This window comes from Puccinia triticina, chromosome 12A (genome assembly GCF_026914185.1).
Source record: "Puccinia triticina chromosome 12A, complete sequence".
NCBI classification, from domain to species: domain Eukaryota; kingdom Fungi; phylum Basidiomycota; class Pucciniomycetes; order Pucciniales; family Pucciniaceae; genus Puccinia; species Puccinia triticina.
Genome location: NC_070569.1, coordinates 5,509,359 through 5,529,051, shown reverse-complemented (window position 1 = coordinate 5,529,051; position 19,693 = coordinate 5,509,359). Strand labels below are relative to the sequence as shown.

The 19,693-nt window shown below is 44.4% G+C and overlaps 6 protein-coding genes across 6 annotated transcripts; 3 read left to right on the top strand and 3 right to left on the bottom strand.

Annotated features, from left to right (window-relative positions):
* Positions 1-1,280: 1,280 nt before the first annotated feature.
* On the bottom strand, positions 1,281-1,576 carry PtA15_12A543 (uncharacterized protein; the record flags this gene model as incomplete). Its single annotated transcript, XM_053162163.1, has 2 exons — positions 1,281-1,432; positions 1,528-1,576. The coding sequence occupies 2 exons, from the start codon at positions 1,574-1,576 to the stop codon at positions 1,281-1,283; spliced, it is 201 nt and encodes a 66-aa protein (XP_053026108.1).
* Positions 1,577-3,351: 1,775 nt separating this feature from the next.
* Positions 3,352-3,938, top strand: PtA15_12A542 (uncharacterized protein; the record flags this gene model as incomplete). Its single annotated transcript, XM_053162162.1, has 2 exons — positions 3,352-3,792; positions 3,879-3,938. The coding sequence occupies 2 exons, from the start codon at positions 3,352-3,354 to the stop codon at positions 3,936-3,938; spliced, it is 501 nt and encodes a 166-aa protein (XP_053026107.1).
* A 1,641-nt stretch (positions 3,939-5,579) lies between these two features.
* Positions 5,580-6,874, top strand: PtA15_12A541 (uncharacterized protein; the record flags this gene model as incomplete). Its single annotated transcript, XM_053162161.1, has 5 exons — positions 5,580-5,628; positions 5,710-5,743; positions 5,821-6,403; positions 6,498-6,606; positions 6,708-6,874. The coding sequence occupies 5 exons, from the start codon at positions 5,580-5,582 to the stop codon at positions 6,872-6,874; spliced, it is 942 nt and encodes a 313-aa protein (XP_053026106.1).
* A 2,106-nt stretch (positions 6,875-8,980) lies between these two features.
* Positions 8,981-11,333, top strand: PtA15_12A540 (uncharacterized protein; the record flags this gene model as incomplete). Its single annotated transcript, XM_053162160.1, has 7 exons — positions 8,981-9,012; positions 9,104-9,421; positions 9,497-9,773; positions 9,865-10,135; positions 10,213-10,328; positions 10,398-10,807; positions 11,000-11,333. The coding sequence occupies 7 exons, from the start codon at positions 8,981-8,983 to the stop codon at positions 11,331-11,333; spliced, it is 1,758 nt and encodes a 585-aa protein (XP_053026105.1).
* A 5,511-nt stretch (positions 11,334-16,844) lies between these two features.
* Positions 16,845-17,504, bottom strand: PtA15_12A539 (uncharacterized protein; the record flags this gene model as incomplete). Its single annotated transcript, XM_053162158.1, has 4 exons — positions 16,845-16,911; positions 17,001-17,226; positions 17,326-17,392; positions 17,472-17,504. The coding sequence occupies 4 exons, from the start codon at positions 17,502-17,504 to the stop codon at positions 16,845-16,847; spliced, it is 393 nt and encodes a 130-aa protein (XP_053026104.1).
* A 691-nt stretch (positions 17,505-18,195) lies between these two features.
* Positions 18,196-19,473, bottom strand: PtA15_12A538 (uncharacterized protein; the record flags this gene model as incomplete). The annotated part of the gene is made up of 2 exons (XM_053162157.1): positions 18,196-18,998; positions 19,083-19,473. The coding sequence occupies 2 exons, from the start codon at positions 19,471-19,473 to the stop codon at positions 18,196-18,198; spliced, it is 1,194 nt and encodes a 397-aa protein (XP_053026103.1).
* Positions 19,474-19,693: the final 220 nt, after the last annotated feature.

Below are 19,693 nucleotides of genomic sequence, written 5' to 3'. Positions count from 1 at the left end.
CGATGGTTTTTGGTTGGTGTTTGGTTGGTGTTTGGTGGAATATCGGCGAAGGAAACCGCAAGCTTTCCTGCCTTTGCTGTATCCTGCTCGCAAATTTGGAAACAGGATAGCACCTCAACCTCACGCCACCCTTGCAAGTATCACACATCTCTCATGTGCTAACTTAGCTAATTCCCTCCTCGGGGGAGCGAAGCAACCTCTGAAGGAGGGACTTACGCGCTATGTCAACCCCGCGGCAGTAGAGAATTAGGCATTTTGGTGGGGACTTTTTTAAAACCAATCTCCCACATGAGTTTCTGAACCTTTTTTTTTATAATTTACATTTCTGGGATGGCTTAAGCTGTCCCCTTCTTTCTACTATTTTTTCTCATCCTCAACTCCTCTGGTTGAGCTGCAATCATAGTTGTAACATTATCAATTTCAGATTCTGTACAGTGCAAAATGTGGAATGCACGATGAAGTGGACACTTGTCAGTCACAAAAAAGGACTTCATGGGGCACCCAAGGCCCCAAAAATTTTGTAAAATATGTACAAAGAAACTCCATGATGTTGTGCACATTTTGCTCCCCCAAAGTTTTATTGCCTGGTGACAAATGGCGCGTCCAGAGAGGATTGAAAAAGATCATTTTTCTAATTCTCTACTGCCACGGGGTCGACATAGTGCATAAGTCCCTCCTTCGGAGGGTCCCTGCGGGACGGCGTCCCCCCTCCAATAGAGGGACTTAGTTAAGTTAGTCTCATGTGGTACTCTCACCTTATCCCCCAACAGCAACACAAAACCACACATTTCACAACCACAAGCTGCCAATCATGGCAACTCGCGGTGCGAAGCTGCCTCGCTGCAGGTTGCTAAAACTGCGCCCCAGTCGCCGAACTCAAAGATTTGGCAACGCAGTTTAGCACCCGCGGTGGAGATGCTCTAACTGATCAAGAGGGCACACTTAAAGCCAAACTTAACACAAGTCCCTCCCTGTGCTCGCGGGGCATGAGCACCCTCCCGCTTGCGGGAGGCGCCTCGGAGAGGCTTAGTTAAGCTCAACTTAAAGCAAGCCTTCTGACAGGCTTTGCGTAGGCTTTTGATACCTTCGTCAAGACTGTACGATCGAGCATATGTAAACTTCATTTGCCTATCACCCCCCAGAATCAGGAGATCTTTAGAAGTTGCTTTTAATGTTTAATCCTGCATTCAAGGAAAGGCTTTAGCATTCGTTTGAATTTGAATGCAGTGTATTTAGAGGCTCAACTCCCAAAAATTGGCCAACAGATTTCCAACTTGGGTTTATCGAAATTTCAAATTTACATGATCGTTCGTTGACGGATCCTGGAAAGACGGGTTGCTGAAGGCGGGCGCACCAGTATAGTTGACATATAACACGGATTTTTGGACTGGACGGCGGTAGTTTTTGCGGATAGGTACTGAGCCCACATTGGCTTAAACATTCAGATAACAGGGGATTATGTTCAGCAAGATGAATCATTTCAACCGCGACAACAACACGGTAGACAATGCAGGTCATATTACTTACAGAGGGTAAGACAGATAGTTGCAATTATCGCAGTCAAGGGGATTCTCATGTTGCTGCTTCGGATTCCTAATAGCTGAAGGATTCAGGTCTGTGAGATTAGCATTGGTAAAGACTAAGTGATAACTTACTGATGCTGAAGATAAAGAGGATCACAAACCAAGGTCAATGAGGCTCAATTCCCTTCTGGTTTTCGTGAGCAAGTACCTATTTAAGTACAATTTTGGTCTACAATGTTCGCACAAACTTTGTGGTGACACTGAAGGGTGTCAGGTGAGTCGGGTGGCACTGGATGGGCCCAAGGAAGCTGTTCATGAGCGAGTGGAGTGGGGAGTCATCGCCCAAGTCAAGGCACGTAAGCTTGCTTTTTATGTATGCTGAGATTTGTGCCAGCCGCCTCGAGATCTGTTCATTTTCAAGCAACGTTGATATGGTGGGGGCCAACCTAGGCCAACCATACATATTTACTTACCAAAGAGAATGCACTGAAGGTGATGATCCAGGTCCACGAAGCCTCACTCGACCTTATGTAAGTTGCAATAAACGTCAACTCATGAACGAGCAGCAGCAACAGTGTTGTGAACCCTTGTGTTGCGCCAGTTTATTGAATTTGCCCGGTCCAAGACGCCAGATGGACCTTTCCCATTCAGGAGCTTTTCCAACCAGATTGCAACCACATCCTGCATGATCGGCAGCTCGCCTGGGGCCTGGGCACCCGATTAAAGGGACTTCTCGCAGGTCTCGCAGGTTCAGGGACCTATCTTCGGCTCGGGTTTGAGCCGTCTGAAGGCAATCCTAATCTTTTGAGTGGTGTCACATGGATATTGTACTCACCGAAACTGCTAGTTATGTATTTAGATTAAATTTGACCTTGGCGGCATTAGGTATCCGCAGTGCTGTAACTGGTCATTTGCAGAAAGTGCAGAATGCGGACCGTTTACCCTCGATTTAAGTATTTGAGCTTGCGGCCGCTGTGTTTTGTGCTTCTCGCTAATGGTACATACATCTGAAGCATGATGTCAAGCTGTGAGGCAAGAAGTGAACGGACAACACAACGGCGTTGCGATGGCCTGTGAGTAGCTGTATCGGAGTAGTTTCCACACGAAACTGCGATTCGCATGGGTGGGATGTGCGGATAATGGCGGCGTGATTTAGAATACATATTCTGAGCTGCTCCAGAGAGCACTTTAAAAAGCTGCGATAGTTCGCAGCTGGCATTCTGCCTTTCCTAATCTTAACTGGATGAACCTCACCTCCAAGCTTTTGCTGCTGCGAACTTCAAGTCAAGGGACCTTTTCAGATTTATGTATCCCATCCCGACAAATTGCTCGTCCCTCCTGATTTCTCTTGCAATTTGATCGAAGCTACGTCGGAAAGAGGACTCCTGCAACGAAAGAGACTGTGCCCGTGGTCTGTGATCAAAGATAAGGGATGATCGGGGTCATAGCTATCTGGCAGCCCGAATAGAAATCACTACAACTTTCAGGCCGTCTTTCAGTTCAATGGTTTCTAAGAAAGGAAAATGCAGGGCGATCGGATTCGAGTCCACACATCTTTATAATCTGAAAGCGTCTCTGGGTCTGGTTTACGTCCGCTTTTGTGATAGACATCGACTTTGCAATTGATTGCCGCTTTTGCTCTAACTTTTGTCCTTTTGTCTTTTGGCATGTTTGCTCTCCATTGACTTCGAGGTAAGCGCTCGGGAATCTGTTGGACATTGGATCCCTCCAGTCGGCATTGCCAAATCCTAACCTGCCACTTACCCTCCCCACAGATCGAATCCCATCATCCTTCTCAGTCTTGCCGCACATCACCAGCAAACCGACAATGAGTCGCCCTCCAGTTGCTTCTCGCAACCCATTCGTGCCGCCTCCGAATACCGTAACATTCTCCGCGGCCTCGTGGTCTTCGCAAGGTCTCACTTTCAACGTTTTATTCAGCATCACGAATCGAAGCAGACAATTTGCTATGGACCAAGATATTCAATCCAGTTCGCCCGATGGCATGTGGCCTAACTCAGATCAACCGTGGACATCTGTCCCATCGAGTAACACTATAACCTCCCCGAATAACTCGGAAGCTCCGCAAGCTCATTACAACATAGATCAGACCTTGAATTCTGTCGGGCAAGCACTTTCAGCATTCTCACTCTCCCTCCAGCGTACAATAACGGCCTGTGCAATGTGCTTGGAAGAATATCAGTCCAGCGATCAAGTTTTGGTTTTGCCATGTCATCCTTCACACTTCTTTCACCGAGACTGTCTTCGGGTGCGTCCATTTTCACCCCTTTCTCTGTACCTTGATTTTCAATTTTTTAAGATACAGACGTGATTCTACCTTGAATTTTCTTGTAGGACTGGTTCAAGGAATATCTTAATTGTCCATTATGCCGAAAGAAGTTTGGCCCACAGTAGAAACCTCACTGCCTGAAATAGCTTTTCAAATGCACCATGCTTTCTTGCCATAGCTTTCTTATTAATTTCTCTGGATAATCAGCTTTCAGCTTCTTGCCATTTCAAACATTGAGTTGTTTTCCTTATTGATTAATCATCAGACGGAACATACATGTTTATACGCTGTGTGTTGGAGAACTCACTGGTCAACTTTTTTTTCTCCAGAACATATTCGTATGAAGGGGATCTAATACTTAACATCGTTTTATTGAACTAAGATCAAAATGCTTCCCGTCAAAAAAATGGTGGGCCTATGTAATGTCTTGTAGCGGCATGTACCGGGAGCTGCGATTCGCATATCTTGCAATGCAGGCCTATCGGCATAGCTTTTCTCTGTCGGCCGACGTTGGGTTGTATTTCTTGAGTAGCAAGACAATCCCTTCTGACGCCCCGTCGGGAGAAATATGACTTGGCCGATCTGAGGAGTTGCCTCTCGGCTTAGCCAGCCCCGACGTCGAACACATAATGTGAAACTTCAAGTATTCGGCAGATTTCTCATTTCAGAAAGACCGACCATATGAAGACAAAGAGAATTATTACCTTACACCTACATTACCTTGCTTCTGTGCTCTCATTTTACCTATACCTCAGACCGGTAGCTTCGCCTATGAGCCGGCCGGATGGAGTGGTGGGTTGCTGGCATTACAACCCGAAGGGCCTCCTTTTCAAGAAAACCCGCGGAGTGAGTGGGTTGCTAGTAAAGAGTCGCGCGGAGTTTCTTTTTCACGAAACCCAGCGGGATTGAGAGGTGTAAGGACCTCATCGATGGTAGGGGCAGTGAATTTAGCCTTGGAAGCGACATGGCTTTGCCGAAACTAGACAAATAGGGCGTGTCTTCTGTTATGAAATAATGGTATGCAGCCGTTAACCCACTCCGTCACCATTCCCTTCCGCAAAAACGGCGAGAAAGTACAATAATCATCCTCTCAACAATGAAGACATCGCCCGCAAGCGGCCTCTTTACATGTAACCCGTTCGCCGGGGCAGCTATCCTTCAAGGAGACTTACATGCATGGGTGCCGGCAAGCGGGTGGTCTGCCGGCGACTCGAGCGGTCTAGTTAGAAGATGTACATGCCCGTTTGCTGGCGTGGTTTTCTCCGGCGAGAAGGTACAAGGTGTCTGTATATGTACCCACTGATCGAGCGAAATTTCTCCCTAGCCAGCAGGTGTAGGCACGTGTGCTCAGTGCTCCTTCCAGGGTGAATTTTATCCTGTTAGAGAACATCAGTCCCAGTCTACATGCTGAACCGGGGAGGTTCTTCCCCGGCGAGCGGGCGCGTCCCTGAAGGGAAGCTTGGAAGCTCTGCGTTGCTAGTGAGCCTCAGACATTTCATCACTCCACATCGGGCAATGATTTACCCAAGATCGCATTTGCTGCAACTTATTGTTGCAAGTTTCGCCCACCGCACCAACATCTCCCTTAGACACATATTTACATGCTATTTATAATTTAGCCAGCGTTCACAGAACTGACCTGCCCTATCAACGCCCTTTTTCTTAACCTTGCGCCTTGATTTCCAGTATTCCACTTTCCTTTCTCCTTGTAGAGTAAACGACCATCCGTTTCCTACGTACTGCTTTCTTAACCGCACTCAAACACGATGCAAAGCTCCATTGTCCTCCTGGCCTGCTGGGTCCTATCCAACGAACGTCAGTAATCTCAAGTTTGTCCAACTGACTCGCGTGATCTGATTGTGCGGTGACTAACCAAAACAGACATACTTTCAGTAGTTCTGGCCAAGTCCTCCTTCAAACTTGATGATCAGTTGAGCAGATCGAATTCCCCCAACTGATGAGCAAATTCAAGGCATTTTGTTGAACCTGATTTTGCCACATTGGCAGCAACTTAAATCGGCGATTGCCTAACGGAAAGCCACATATAGGCTCACGAACTCGGCGGTCCTTAGTAGAACGGGAATACGCACCCACCAGTGATTATGCATCGGCCTCCGTTGAGACGTCTTATCAAGCTCGCCCAACCTCGAGTGACAGCTATGCCGCCGTATCCTCAGCGATTGGATTTGATGCCGGATACACCAGCGCGCCAGTGAAAAGTGCAGCACCGGCTCCCGCCGAATCGCTCTCGTTTGTTCCGCAAGCTGCCCCCACATCTGTGGCTGCAACCGCTGTGGCTTCGGGTCAACCCGCTCCATTACCTTTGCCTTCAGCTCCTTCTTGTGACAAGACTCACACCAAATCTGAGGTCAACAGATTGCTTATCCAAAGTGAAGCCCAGTTGAAGGTGTCTGCGGATTCAGTTCAAGCCCTTGTCAAGCAGGTTACCAAGGACAACGCCCAGGAGGCTGGATCCCAGATCGCCACCGATCTCAAAGCAATTCTCGCTGTATTGAAACTCTCCTTAAGTAATGTCCAGCTTTGTGGCTCGGATGCTAAACCCCTTTCCACAGATAAGGGAATTGCTCTTGTAAGCTGTTCTTGAGTCGAATCACCCATGCTAAACTCTCTGCCAAACAATACTAATGCTTACGTTCCTGTCTCATCCTTGTCTCTTGCAAAAGTCGGATGTATCTTGGTCTGCATTCCAAGTAGTTTTGACACTCAAGGGCGTGTTTCAATCGGTATCTGGTCTTTACAAGCCTTTCCCAGTCATTAAGACTTTGTGCAGTGGTCAGCAGCCTCAAATCAATCATTCTTCTTCAATTTATTCGGCTGCTCAACTTGTATCATTTTGAACCTACACTCACTACGCATTCTACTTAACGATATAGATTCCCTCCTGGCGATCTCTACAGCACTCGCAAGTTTAATCGGGGCCTGTGGAGAACAAATCAACCTGTTTGACACCCGTTTCTTCCCGCTGGTAACTCCACAGCTGGAAGAGTTCACAGGTCTCGACGACAACTTTGTTTCATTCGTTGGGTCGTTCACGTCGTAAGAAGGCTTCGCCGAGCCTGCCACAAACAGCGAGACACAGACATTTCACTCACAGCTACGACAGGGTCTAATGATCCTTTGGACTTTATGTTCTGAAATCCTTTCGCCACATTCTTACATAATTTTCCCCTTATTTTTTAACTTGAAATGGTACCAGTTGATCTTGTTGTCCATGCGCGACATCCCAGTTCGGTTTTTTTGCTCAATCTTCTGAAGTTCCCTATTCGCTTTTCTCTTTTTCTGCCAAGTCCTTTTAAGTTCAACCTTCTCTTATACTGCAACCACTGCCAACCTGATTACGGCCACGTCAATCGCGGCTACCTTCAAAGACTGTACTACCTGCCAGTTGAACGTGATGCATGAAAGCGCGTCTGTGAAACACATTTCCACGTCTCAACAATTTTGTTTGCTGTCCGCATGAGCGCAGTACTGCGCAACGCAAACGTAGCACATTCTAACTGCGCAACATAAACGCAGTACACACTGGCACTCAAGCACAGTCCTCGCACTGTGACTGGACTGGTTAACTCGCAACTTAACCAAGTCGCTCTGTGTTTGGAGAGAGGGGCACTGTCCCGCCGGGAGCCATAGTTCCTTTGTAATTGGGAGTGGAATTGACAAGTTAGGGCCTGGTTGATAAGTGAGTTTTGGGTCTTTACAAACCTTTAAAAGCTGGTCTGGAAAATAATCATGCATGTTTGTTCCACAAACCATAGCACAGCCAATCAGATTTGATTTCAAAACCAGATAATCAAGATAATACATTACTTTCACAAAAGCCGCATCCACCAACGTCTATGATCTCCATACCACTGATTTGAATACCTCACATTACACCTACAATATTTTCTTCTTTTCCCACCCTGATTTCACATTTCTTTTATCATGGTTATATGTATTCTCCCTTGTAGAGCAGGATAAAAGGGTAGTGCGGAAAGGGGGACTTGAACCCACATCTCCCCAATGCATGCCGGGTTGCTCTACCATTGGGGTCACAGTGTGTGGTTATCCCTTGATCTAATGATTCAAGTCACTTCCTTGAAGTTTGTACAAATAGCTGATCCTAATTCTTGATCAGAGTCCTATGTGAAATTACGTAAAAATTCCTGTTCCAGTAGGTGGGCTCGATGAAGGTCTTCATGATGCTGTGTGGTATGATATACTGTGTGGTATGATATATCTCCCACTTGGTTTAATCATTTTTTTTGGAGCTTGTGTGTCCTTTTTAAATCAAGGAAAAGACTATTGATAAGCAGTATGCCCATTGCAGCAAAAAATTCCAACCTCATCACCCAGAACTAAGGAGATAAATAGCTAGCTGCCAGTTTATCTATGAAAGCTGAGTGGATACATGGCCTTTATTTGAAGCTATGTCAATTTTCAACACAAAGTCTGAAACTGTGTGAATCTTACTAATGGTGAAACAAACACAATCCATGTTGTAATACTGTATTTGGTATTTTCAGAGCATCATTTCTTCCCAAAAGCATGTATTATCTAGCCTAGTATAATGAATAACATTTATCAAGCGGACAATGGCTTAAAAGAGGGACTTTTGCTCCATAAACCCAGGCTGAGAAAAAAGTTGTGCGGCTGGAGACCGGGTAGAACAGCTTATCAGAATATGAAGTGTGTATTAGAGGGTCTACATACCTGGGATTAGCATTAAGCTACAGCACGAGAAAGTAGAGTGTGTTCTTGGGTCCCCCAACACTGGTTGTGAGGTTTATCAGGATCAGGTTCAAGACATATAAGGATCTTTATGGCACTTGATTATCTGTTGTGTCCCACATGTGTAGGTCCCGCATTGTTGAAGTTTGCCTAATTGCTTGCTAATTATGTATTAGTTTCCGGTCGGGATGAAAACAGCATGTACCCGTGCTGCCACCACCTAGACTCATGACCAACGAGCAACCAGGCTGGATCTGATAGAGCAGACAACGTTGAGCTGTCTCCTTCATCAGGCCGTTTTGTACTTGCAAGAAGTGAAGAACTCTTTTTCTCACGTTGTTTCCGGAGCAAGTCAAACATGTTTTCGTTGAGTGCACCCCCCTGTGTATGCCCATAATACGTGAGTATGTATGTATGGCACGTCACTTACGTAAACATGCGAGCTAAAACAGTAGCATGTACATACGTGTATGTATTAAATTAAATCTAAATGATTTAAAACACGTGCAATCTCTTCCTGGATCAGCTAAAATGGTTTTGCACTAAACCCTCGCCCCAGACTAACCCTCCCAGTCTCACTTGCAGGCCAGCACCCACCCCTCACCGCCAACTATTCTCCTCAACCCAGCCAGCCTGTTTCTCTCAACTCCCAACCAGCCGCACTCAACCGAACCAACACACACACACACTCGCTCCGGGCTCATTCCAATCATTCCTCCGCCCAACGATTATTCACCCCAAGCTGGTGCCGGTACCCAGGCTTCATCCCAATGTGTTGTACTGGGGCTCAATGGAAACGAGAAGAGGTACCAGATCACAAATGGGACTTTGTCGACGTTCGAGAATTCCACAACTCGGGTTGCATGAGCTATTTTCAGTACGTCCCCCTCAACCACCACCCACCGAGTAAATAAACAACTGATTATTGATTAAAACCTCTTCGCCAATTCAGGTATTGTTTTCTATACGTCCTCGTCATCAAATCAGTTCTAGTCTATGCCTCAGATCTCTACACGATGGTCCTCCTACTCGCCTCAAACCATTGGGCCGGTTCGATTCTAGAGAGCTCGGGCGGAAGTAGCGCGATGAACGTACCCTTCAAAATCGGAAAATGGATCTTCTTTGGCTGTATCATCTTCTCATTCCTCCTGCTCGCCTGGGAAGCCAAGAAGAGTAGGGCCATCATCCGCAGTCGTGATATCAGTTATGCTTTCACCAACGTCATGGCCGTAAGAAGGTCTCAACTTATCAAATCGCATTCATCTACTCACACTAACAGTTTCTTTTTTCTCTTTCCCTTCTTGGTCTATAATCCAATAGAACAATTACTACTCCATCAAATCATACGATCATTTCTGCTTTTTCTCTCAGATCAACAATTCAAAAAAGAAAAAGGACGACTTCGCTTTCTTTGTTTTCTTCACTTTCAAGGGCTGGAAGAGACTACTCCTGGCCGATGCACCCCGTCAAGTCATCAATGGGATCACTCTTTATTCGTTTGCCAGGTCTGTCGGCTTCACTACCGACATCTCAAAGTGGTACGATGGTAGCTTTGCCAAGGCTTCCGTTCTCATCTCAATGGCCTTCACTGGTACGCCCCTTGCTCTACCCTCTCATCCCCAACCCACTCTCCTGAACTGATCGTCTCAACCCATCTTTTCTTGACAGTCACAATTTGGCTTGGCTCCTTCATACTCCTCATGGCTGCTGCATTTCTGTATGTCCCCCTGCTGTGCTACATTCAAGGCAACCTTAAGGAATACTGCTGTCACAAAGTCGATAAAGTGAGCCTACAAAATACCAATAGACCCCCTAATCAATCTCGGTTCTGACTTTTTGATTCTTTTCTATAGCGAATTGCTGAGCTAATGAAACGAAAGAACCGCAAACGGTTGGCCAAGGAGGCAGCCCTCATGCGAAAGGAGGCTATGGGCGATTACTCACATCTCAAGGACAAGAAGGGTCAATTCAAAGCTGCCCCATTACCTCAGCCAACGCTACCGCAAATCGGGCTTCACGAGCTGATTAGCGACAACAAAAGCGAAAGAGGCGGGGGGGCTGGTAGCATCAGGAACGTCTCACGTGTCGCTCAACACGCATATCCACCATCTCTCGGTCATCACTATGCCTCAAGTAACCCTGGTACTGGTTACGCTCCCAGCAATCCTGGTACCGCTGTCGGTATGGGCTACAACGTGATGAATCGATGGCCAAGCGACCGAGAATATAATGAGAAGGCTGGATACGCCGAAAGCACTGCATCGTGAGCTTTGATTCACTTTCCTTGATCATCTTTCCTATTTTTCGTGGTGGGGCAGGTCGGTGGCAGTCTTCAGTTGATTGTGATGCCCTCATGAATCAATCCCATCTGAGACTAAAAGAAACAACACCACCGTTGTCCACTCTTTTAAGACACGATTGCTAACATGGCAGCTTGTTATGGGTTGCAATTAAGGACTGATCGCTTCATCCCTTATCAAGCCCCTACTTCCACGGCCGGTAACCTATATGGCCAGCTGAGTCAGCCCTACGCCCCACGGACACAACCCTACAGCTCGCATCCCCTCGCATACCAGTACCCACCGCCTGTAGATAACCAGACCTCGCTTAACCGTGCGCCGTCTTATTCGAGCGACGAACAGAGGTTCTATACCGACGACAAACATCCTGTCGCTCCTCATGCACTCCCCCCTCCCCAATCAAGCGCCCCTTCCAGCGAATACGGTGGCTACGCCCACGACCCTCCCCCTTCTTCTCATCCTTACCACGAAGACGATTTCCATCCTTAACACACCATCTCTCTTCAATCCATCTACCTTCAAAACCCTCTCTCCTATTAACGGGACCGGTAAAATCTCTCTATACCTCATTCTCCTCAGAGGTGTTTATACGTGTGTATACCCTGCAATTTATGTAATCAATCAAGTCACCAGTTTTTCTTCTTTTCTTTCGTTTGTTAAGGAGCAAGTTTTCTTCTTTTTTTTTATTACCAGGCTCTTTTCTTCTCTTAAGCCTTTTTTAGTTTTTTTTACTTGTTATTACTTTATTTACTTCTGTTTTATTGATTGTTTTTTGGATGGTTTGTTTAACGAAGGTGGTCGTGGTCTTGAATATGTAGGAATATATATGGACGAAAGAGAATCAAATCTTTATCAACATACCATAACAACAATAGCAACATCAATACACTAACCTAATAACAACGAACAACAAGCGGGCGCGATCGGATTTGTAGAAGAGACAATGATCAAGGAACTCGACCACTAAATACATCCCATAGCCTATACATCCCTTGCTCAACATACTCCGCAGCACACAAACACCTTTTCTACAGTTTTGTGATTTCATTATACATAGCACAACTACATACATATTACTTGACTCGGGTCATCACTAACTGCAGCTAACTGCTGTCAAGCTTCGGTGCCATACAGTAACAGTTTCTGTGCCGAATGCAGTTTCACATTTGTTACAAGTCTCATGACAGTGATCACGGGCCTCTTGAGGGGTTTTGTCCTGTTTTGTCCCTCTGTGGTCGTCGCACCGGTTACAGGCCCTCTCAAGCCCCTTGCCGAATGCCGACCGACCACATAGGCGGCGTTCACGTTTTGTGCTCCATTTTGAATGTGATCTCAACATTTTCTTGTCGTCTCTCCATAATCCACAGGAACACTATGGCGACGTGAAGAGTCTGGTACATGACTAAAAAAATCGGTGTCTATGGTTATTGCCTAACAAACCTTTTGACGACCGCCTGGATGTGACGGCTGCAGTGCAGTCGGTACGAGTCTGCGGTGTGGTTTGAGCGAAGAACATGTACAAACAAGGGTTGTCATCAAAACTTCAAGCCAGGCAGCACTTGTCGAGTCTTCACGGTCATAATGATCACATATTTTTCATACCCTCCTTTTCGACCATGGCATCCCCTCGCAAAGTTTGCATCCTTTTGTGGGTCCGAGTCACGTTGGCAGCACTCCTCCCGGACAACGACTGTGGTCATTTCAGGGAAGATTTAGTTGAAGGAAATGAGCTGCCGCTATCTGGTGACAATTCCTTGGGTATTCACCAGTTGAAGCCAATGACCACACATTCGCTTGAATCAGGAACATGTTCGATACAAGAAAAACATCCAGTAGAATTGGTTGCATCAAGTGGCATGGATGAGCATCTGACACAGCCCAGTGAGGGCCGACAACCAAAGCGAGCACGAACAAATGACCAACCTGCGTTGACGCATCAAGGACATCGTAACCACTCCGAAGCTTCACACTTTTGTGATGTCAACCAATTCTTAGAAAACAGGAAAATTCTTTCGCCAACTGACCTCGACAATGCTGTTAAGGGGATACTACTAAGACCTCATCCTCCAGAAACTCATCCAAGGGATCTGCTGGACGTCGATTTTCCAGTCCGATGGCGGATGGACACTTTGGGCAGAAAAAGAACCTTTCAAGCTGAACATCTGGTTGATCAATACCAGAAGTACTATGAGGGTACAATGATGCACATATATCAGAACTTTGAAGCGTCATTTGGTTCTCGGTATGTAGTAAAGAGTGCAAGAAATTGGCATGTTTCTGTGGTCCCACTTCGTTCAGTCACTGATAATTCTTCAGATTTTATGGCTTTAATAATTCCATCAACATTCCAGGGAAAACTGTACACTTCCCAACATTTGTTCACAGCTCTCAGAGAATTGCAATTATGGTTGACCCAAATTCACAGCATACTCTGGAAGTATCTCAAAGGAAATCACCACTCCCAAATTGATCATCAGAAAATGATGCTTTGGCTCTTTGAAGAGGTCTTCAATCCCACAGATAGTATCCCTGTATTGGGTAGGACACACTCAAAGTACTTAGATCATATTAAATTGGGCCCAGTCCAGATTTGGATCAACAAGCTGATTCAAGAAGAGCAACCCCTTTTTATGGTATCCATTCAAATTGTGGGTATCTGGTTTAAGAACTTTGCACCTGAAGAATGGAGAGCACGTTTTGAAAATGATGTTTACTTTTGGATGCTTGAACCCATTTTATTTGGAAAGGAAATTTTTCCTGTTGAAATTAGTGAGGATTTTCACAGAAATCAATTAAAAGCAAATTTTCAATTACACCAAAAGTATTCAGCAAGTGGTAATACCCTACAGGATTCATCAATGACAGTATCAAATCATATTGAAGATTTGGAATACACTGGCAAGAGTTTAGGGGAGAGCCACATCTGGAACCTAAAAATAGGTGGCTTCCAACTTTATCTTTTGGATCGGAAATTCTCTGTATTACATAGAATCCCTAAGGCAACAACAAATGCTTCAAAATCTATCTTAGAAGAAATTGAAGATATTTCACATCTAGGAATGAGGAAATGCCATTTTTATAGAAAAATACCAGAACACAGAATAGGAGTTACATCATCTTTGGCTGATCATGAAAGACTTTTCATCAGACTATTATCTCCAAGCTTAAAAAAATTCATGGAGAAAGGTAAAGTGGCAAGAGGGGTAGAGGGAATTGTTAATGGACTTGAGTTTTACTCAGGAATTATATTTTCAAACCTTGAAAATGAAATAGATGGAGTCTCTCAATCACAAGTTTTATATTGGTTGAAGACCAAGTTATTTGGTGATGATACTAATTCAATTTTCCCAATACTAGGAGCAGTTGATAGATCATTTTTCTCTCAAAAATCAATCCCATCTTTGGATGAGTCCCAAATTTTTATCCTCCATACAATTTTCAGAATAAACCGCGCAAAAAATCACCATGCTGGTCTAATTCTTCTAGGATACTGCTTAAAAACCAACAATCAAAGATTTTGGGCCAAACACTTTGAGAGTGATTGGGGTTATTCTTTTCTTATCAATAAATTTTTGGCAAATTCATCATTACCCCAGATGAAGAGGAAGAAAGAAACTAAGTTACCTCATGAAATTTAAATAATGAGATAGAAGGCAGAGGATAAAAGCAAGAAATCCAAACCAAATTATATTCAAGGCACAATCAAGTCCATTAAACTGCAGTATTACAAAAACTAAGATCTATGGCTTTCTACCTGCATAAATTGAATCAGAAAGGCTGTTTGAAGAGAAAATTGAAATTAGAGGGCCTAATCTTGGATGATTAATTTTCAATTTTCTGCAGAGCAGGAAAAACAGTGAGATATTGGTAAAACCTAAGCCAAGATTTAATGCTGCCACATTGGCATACTGAACATTTATATTCCTTTTATGCCTCATTCAAATTTTCAATTATCATTTTTGTTTCATCTTTACTCATGGTCTCATTCCATATTATCTTTGAATCATCCTCTATTTTTGTTGATTTTGTGAACTTGATCTTAGTTAGTCACTCTTGGTGAACCCAAAGAAAGATATGATTTCTTTAAGAATCCTGCCACAGATGTGGTATTCAATTGGAAGAATTCTCTTTGACTCTGTAGGGGGCTATAGAGTCAGATATACTGCCTCTGGGACTAGATTCAAAAAGGAAAAATATTAATTATAGGCTGAAGATCTGGCTCTGTACAGGCCTGGGGGCCACATAACAAAAGGGAAGTTGTCCATTGAGAAATGAAAAAAGGAGAAATTGCATAGAGTTGGTTATTAGTCTTTGAAAATCAATGCGTTGGAGCAGAATGGCTCACTAGTGTGTGAAATAGCACACATACAAAGGGGCTAGGTAATTAGCAGAAATTCACTCCTAAAAAGCACAGCAAAATTTCCAAATTCTGCTATGCTGTGCTGTTTGCAGCAAAGCAATTTCTCCCTTGCTGCAGCTACAACAATATCACTCATAAAAAACAAAAGTCATTGTTTTGTTGAGGTAAACCAGGCTGGGTGACTTGATAAAATATGGTTCAAATTCAGTGAGAAAGTCTAGCTGAATCAGTGCTGTTGTAGGCTAAACATAAAAGGTGCTTGACAGAAGCATGCTATGACCTATAAGTATCTTAAGATTTTTCCATCCAATTCATAATTTAATAAGATATATTTACAGTCAGCTCTGCTCTAACTCATACCCGTGTTAACCCATACTGTCTGTTAAGCCATACCAAAGGGTAGGACCCTTTTAAATAACACATAATTTCTACCAACCCATAGCATTTTGTGTCCACAAAGGGGAATGGGTTACTGTGAGTTGATTGCCTGGCAATATGTACATACATACCATAAAGGGTCTAGATACAGTACTGAAGCACATTTTCCATTGGTGAAACAGTCCTAAACAGAATGAAAATTCAAGAAATCTGCCAATCTGTTCAGATTGAATGTGATGAGGTTGAGGTAGAGAGAGGGAAATTATTTTGAACAGCCTAAGCAATGCCTGGGAGGAGAACTTATGAGGTTCAATTTCACGTGGCAAGAGAAAACACAGTGTTGTAAAACAGTGGTGGAGGGTAAAATGAAATCAATGAAATGTACTAGAATACTTTGGAAGGGAAAAGATCAAGAGAGACATCAACTATCAACATGCAGCACCTACATCCAGAAAGATAAGCAGGCTGACATGAGAGCAAATAAGCCCTTCTTAGACATGTTTCAGTTTCAAAGACAACAAGCTAGGGAGTAAATTTGATGACAGAAAGACGTGATAGGCTGTAGTGGAGTAAGCTGTGATGGGGAAAGAGGTATGAGTAAGAAGAGCAGATTTGCAACACCCCCATCACTCAGACCAAAAGAACAAGTGACTGATGTCAAAATACAAAGTGTCATCTTGACAAATCATGATTTCATACTTTCATTCTAAAGAATATCAGTCAGCAAATTGTTATTCCAAACTCAATCTCAAACAATCTGTATGCTACCACTTCCTACCTCCGCTCAAGATGCTAGAGCTCTGCAAATCACCAAAGTAACCACAGTAAACTTATTTCACAGCTCTTATATCTTCCTTGTTTCCTCTTGGCTCATAGTATCCCCTATAGAGATTTGCCACTTTCTGGTGTTTTTTTGGCCGCATTTCCCCCTTCCCAGGTACCAACCTGAGCCTGAAGCTCTGGAGCTGGGTGGGGGGGGGGGGGCAAGGTTGACAGATGAGGTGACATCCCTGCTATTTATATATACCTGTTTGTTTAGCACTCATGCATTCTCGCATCCGCTACCACATCTTGTTACTTGCTAATTCTCACTTGGGCATACTCTCAGATAAGAGCTCTGTCTAGTATCTTTTGATATTCTCTTTGACATTAAACAAGAGCAGAACCTAAAGAAATATGAACCTTAGTCGCCTGAGAAACCATTTAGTTTTACACCTTCTCTACTCCACTCTATCATCCTCTTTGTTCAGATTTATGGTTCCTTAATGGGCGGCCGGTGGTGGATGGTCACGCTCCAAGAAAGACAAGAATTCGTCCGCGGATTGACCACTTGAAATAAATAAAAAAAAACGATAGAAGAAAGCACGATTCAGAACTCAGCTTGTCGAAGAACTTCCGAGCGCTAAGAAGGAGCTTACGTTACATCAACCTCGGCGGTCTCAGAAGACTGAGCCTGGTTGTTGACCAAACTGGCACTGTCCCAGCTCTGCATTTCTTGAGCGATATCCTGGGCAGTGGGTGCTGCTGGGGCAGCAGGTGCGGCAGGCATCGTGAAGTCTCGGACTTGGGTTTGCAAGCTTTGGAGAGATTGGGGATTCGGTTTGTATGATTTGAGTTCTCGGAGATAGAGTTCTTGAACGAAATCTAGAGTTACGGAAACAATACATAGAAACAGTCAGTCGTATCGCTTGAATGGTTGAATGGGGGAAAGGAGCGGAGAGTAAGAGTGAGAAAAATGTGAACCTTTTTTGATCGAGGAAGAGGAGACGAAGGTCCTTTGCAGCGGGTGGGCAATCGTCATTCTTCGGGCCTGATAGATGTAAGGAGAGCGATCGTTGTGAGTATTCGAGGAGGAAGAGCAGATCGATAAATCATGACAGATGACTGACGATTTGAGTAGTCTTCCTGGTGATGCTCGACATTCTGAATCGATAACTGGGGATGACTGTCAGCTTCTTCGATAAGGTACGAGGCGCTACATAGAACGAAGAGGCTCGAGCCTCGGACGCACTTGAGATGGTGTTGTCTTGCTGGCTGGTGTTCCGGGATGTTCAGGGTGTGAGGCTCGGCTGATAACAGTCTGTCAGCGGAAAGTCTCGCCTGGAACCGAACCACCCCGGCGCGGGCCCGGGGCGTCGATGGGTTTCAGGGCGCCTCAGCTGAAACCAGCCCATATCAACACTCAAGTCTTACTTTCTGTCATCGAGCTTGCCTCTGCTTGACTACATAGTCCTGGAGTGGAAGCTGCAGGAGCAAAGAACTGGTCATTGGTATGGAATCTTGTCTGCGGGAATTCGGCATTCGTAGAGACTGTATTCAAGCATATTGGCATTGTTTTCCATGATAGCAGAACTCAAGGGAGACCACACTTGTGCCGCTTTGGCTTTTTCTGAAGTGCCAAGGGTACATCCCATTAAGCTAAAAAAAACCCCAGCTAAATACATAAGTGGCCAGGAAATCTCGATCTCCTCGGGTCGCGCATCCGACCGAACAGGCTCTCCTTTGCTCGAAAAGACTTAATTCAGATTGCAAAAGCAGAAAGCTATAGATATTTGCACATGTTTTACATACATGCATACAATGAACTGAAGGGAAAAAAAGAAAGAAAATGGGCTATTTCAACTGGACGATTCCTTTGGAGTTACGTTGGATATTGAGTTTGAGTAGCCAAGAATCGACAAGTTGATTGACATTGGAAGCTGAACGATCTTGACTGGTACACCGCAATTGATCGAAGTTTCGAAACTCTAAGGACAATAAATTGAAGATGAAGAGATCATCTTCCAAGCTCAAATGATAGTAAGACTTCTGGATCACTTTCCAAATTAAATTCAGTCTGATTGAATTTAGGAAGACCAAGAACAACAAGTCGTCCCATTGCGTTACTGAATCCTCTTCTTGGGGGTGTGCTTTTAATATCTTTTGGAGGTTGGGTTTGATGAACTTCCGATTCAGTTGAATATAATTCTTGCGCAGGACAAATTTGAAGAACTTCCCCAATTCGAGTAACTTGGGTTGATGAGCGGTCGAGATGCCCAAGACGGTCGCATTACTTGAGGCTGAGTGATTCGTAGAATCCTGAGGCAGATTCTCATCGCTTAGAATTCGAGAAATTTGACCGAATTGTTCGATAAATCGGCTTAAGTCTAACCGGGTCGCAATCGGTAAGAGTAACAAAACTCTCGCAAACATCAATCGTCTGTCCAGAACTTCTTCTTTCGTTCGTCTCTGACGGTTTATAATCTTCCCAACATCATGTTCTTCGACTTCGTTCGCGATCGTTATTGATTCAGCGCGAACCCGATGTTCAGAAATCGGCACGTTTCGGTATAGATCCATGATCAAGTGATTCAGCAATGTATTCAACTGTGCGAAATCCAACGATTCCAGAGCCAATTCTGCACTCAATTCGTAAACTGTGAGACAGAAACACACGTTCGGAATGTTGGCAAATAATAGGACGCGTCAAATAGGAGAGAGGTGATGTCCAGTAAGCTTACCTACGATCGCAAATGAATCTCTCCTCCCGCTAGCAAAGATCCCCTCCCTCAATTTTCTGATCTCACGAACCAGAGAAGAAATCCGATCGATCTGAGCCTTGAAACGATTATCAGTCGACGGTTGGTTCAAGTTTCCTTGGGGATCTTTGAGACTTAAATACAGAAACAGATCGATCCGATTCGGATAGGATTTCTTATATTCTTGAATCCTCTTGAATATCCATTTAAAGAATTCGAGTTGAAAATCATGGTTTGTTAAATCTTGCTCTTGACGATGAGAATGTCGATCTTGATTTTCTTGGGTTGATTTGTGAGTTTGATTTCTTGATTTATCCTGTTCGTTTTGTGGACTAGTATATATTCCACGGGATGGAGAGGGGACCAAGGACATTGGATCGAGATGAGGATCCGATAGGCTTGACTGATTGAAACTGTTCACGAATCCCAGTAATCTAGAATCTTCCCGAGTGGCATATTTTGGATTGACATTCTGGTTTGGGTTGGTAAATTTTTTAGAAACCGCTCGGTCTCCACTGGCGATGATAATGTTTGAGGATGGTAGTTTTCTCGTGCTCTCATTCCATTGATTGTTCGGTTTAGGTTTTGCGTGA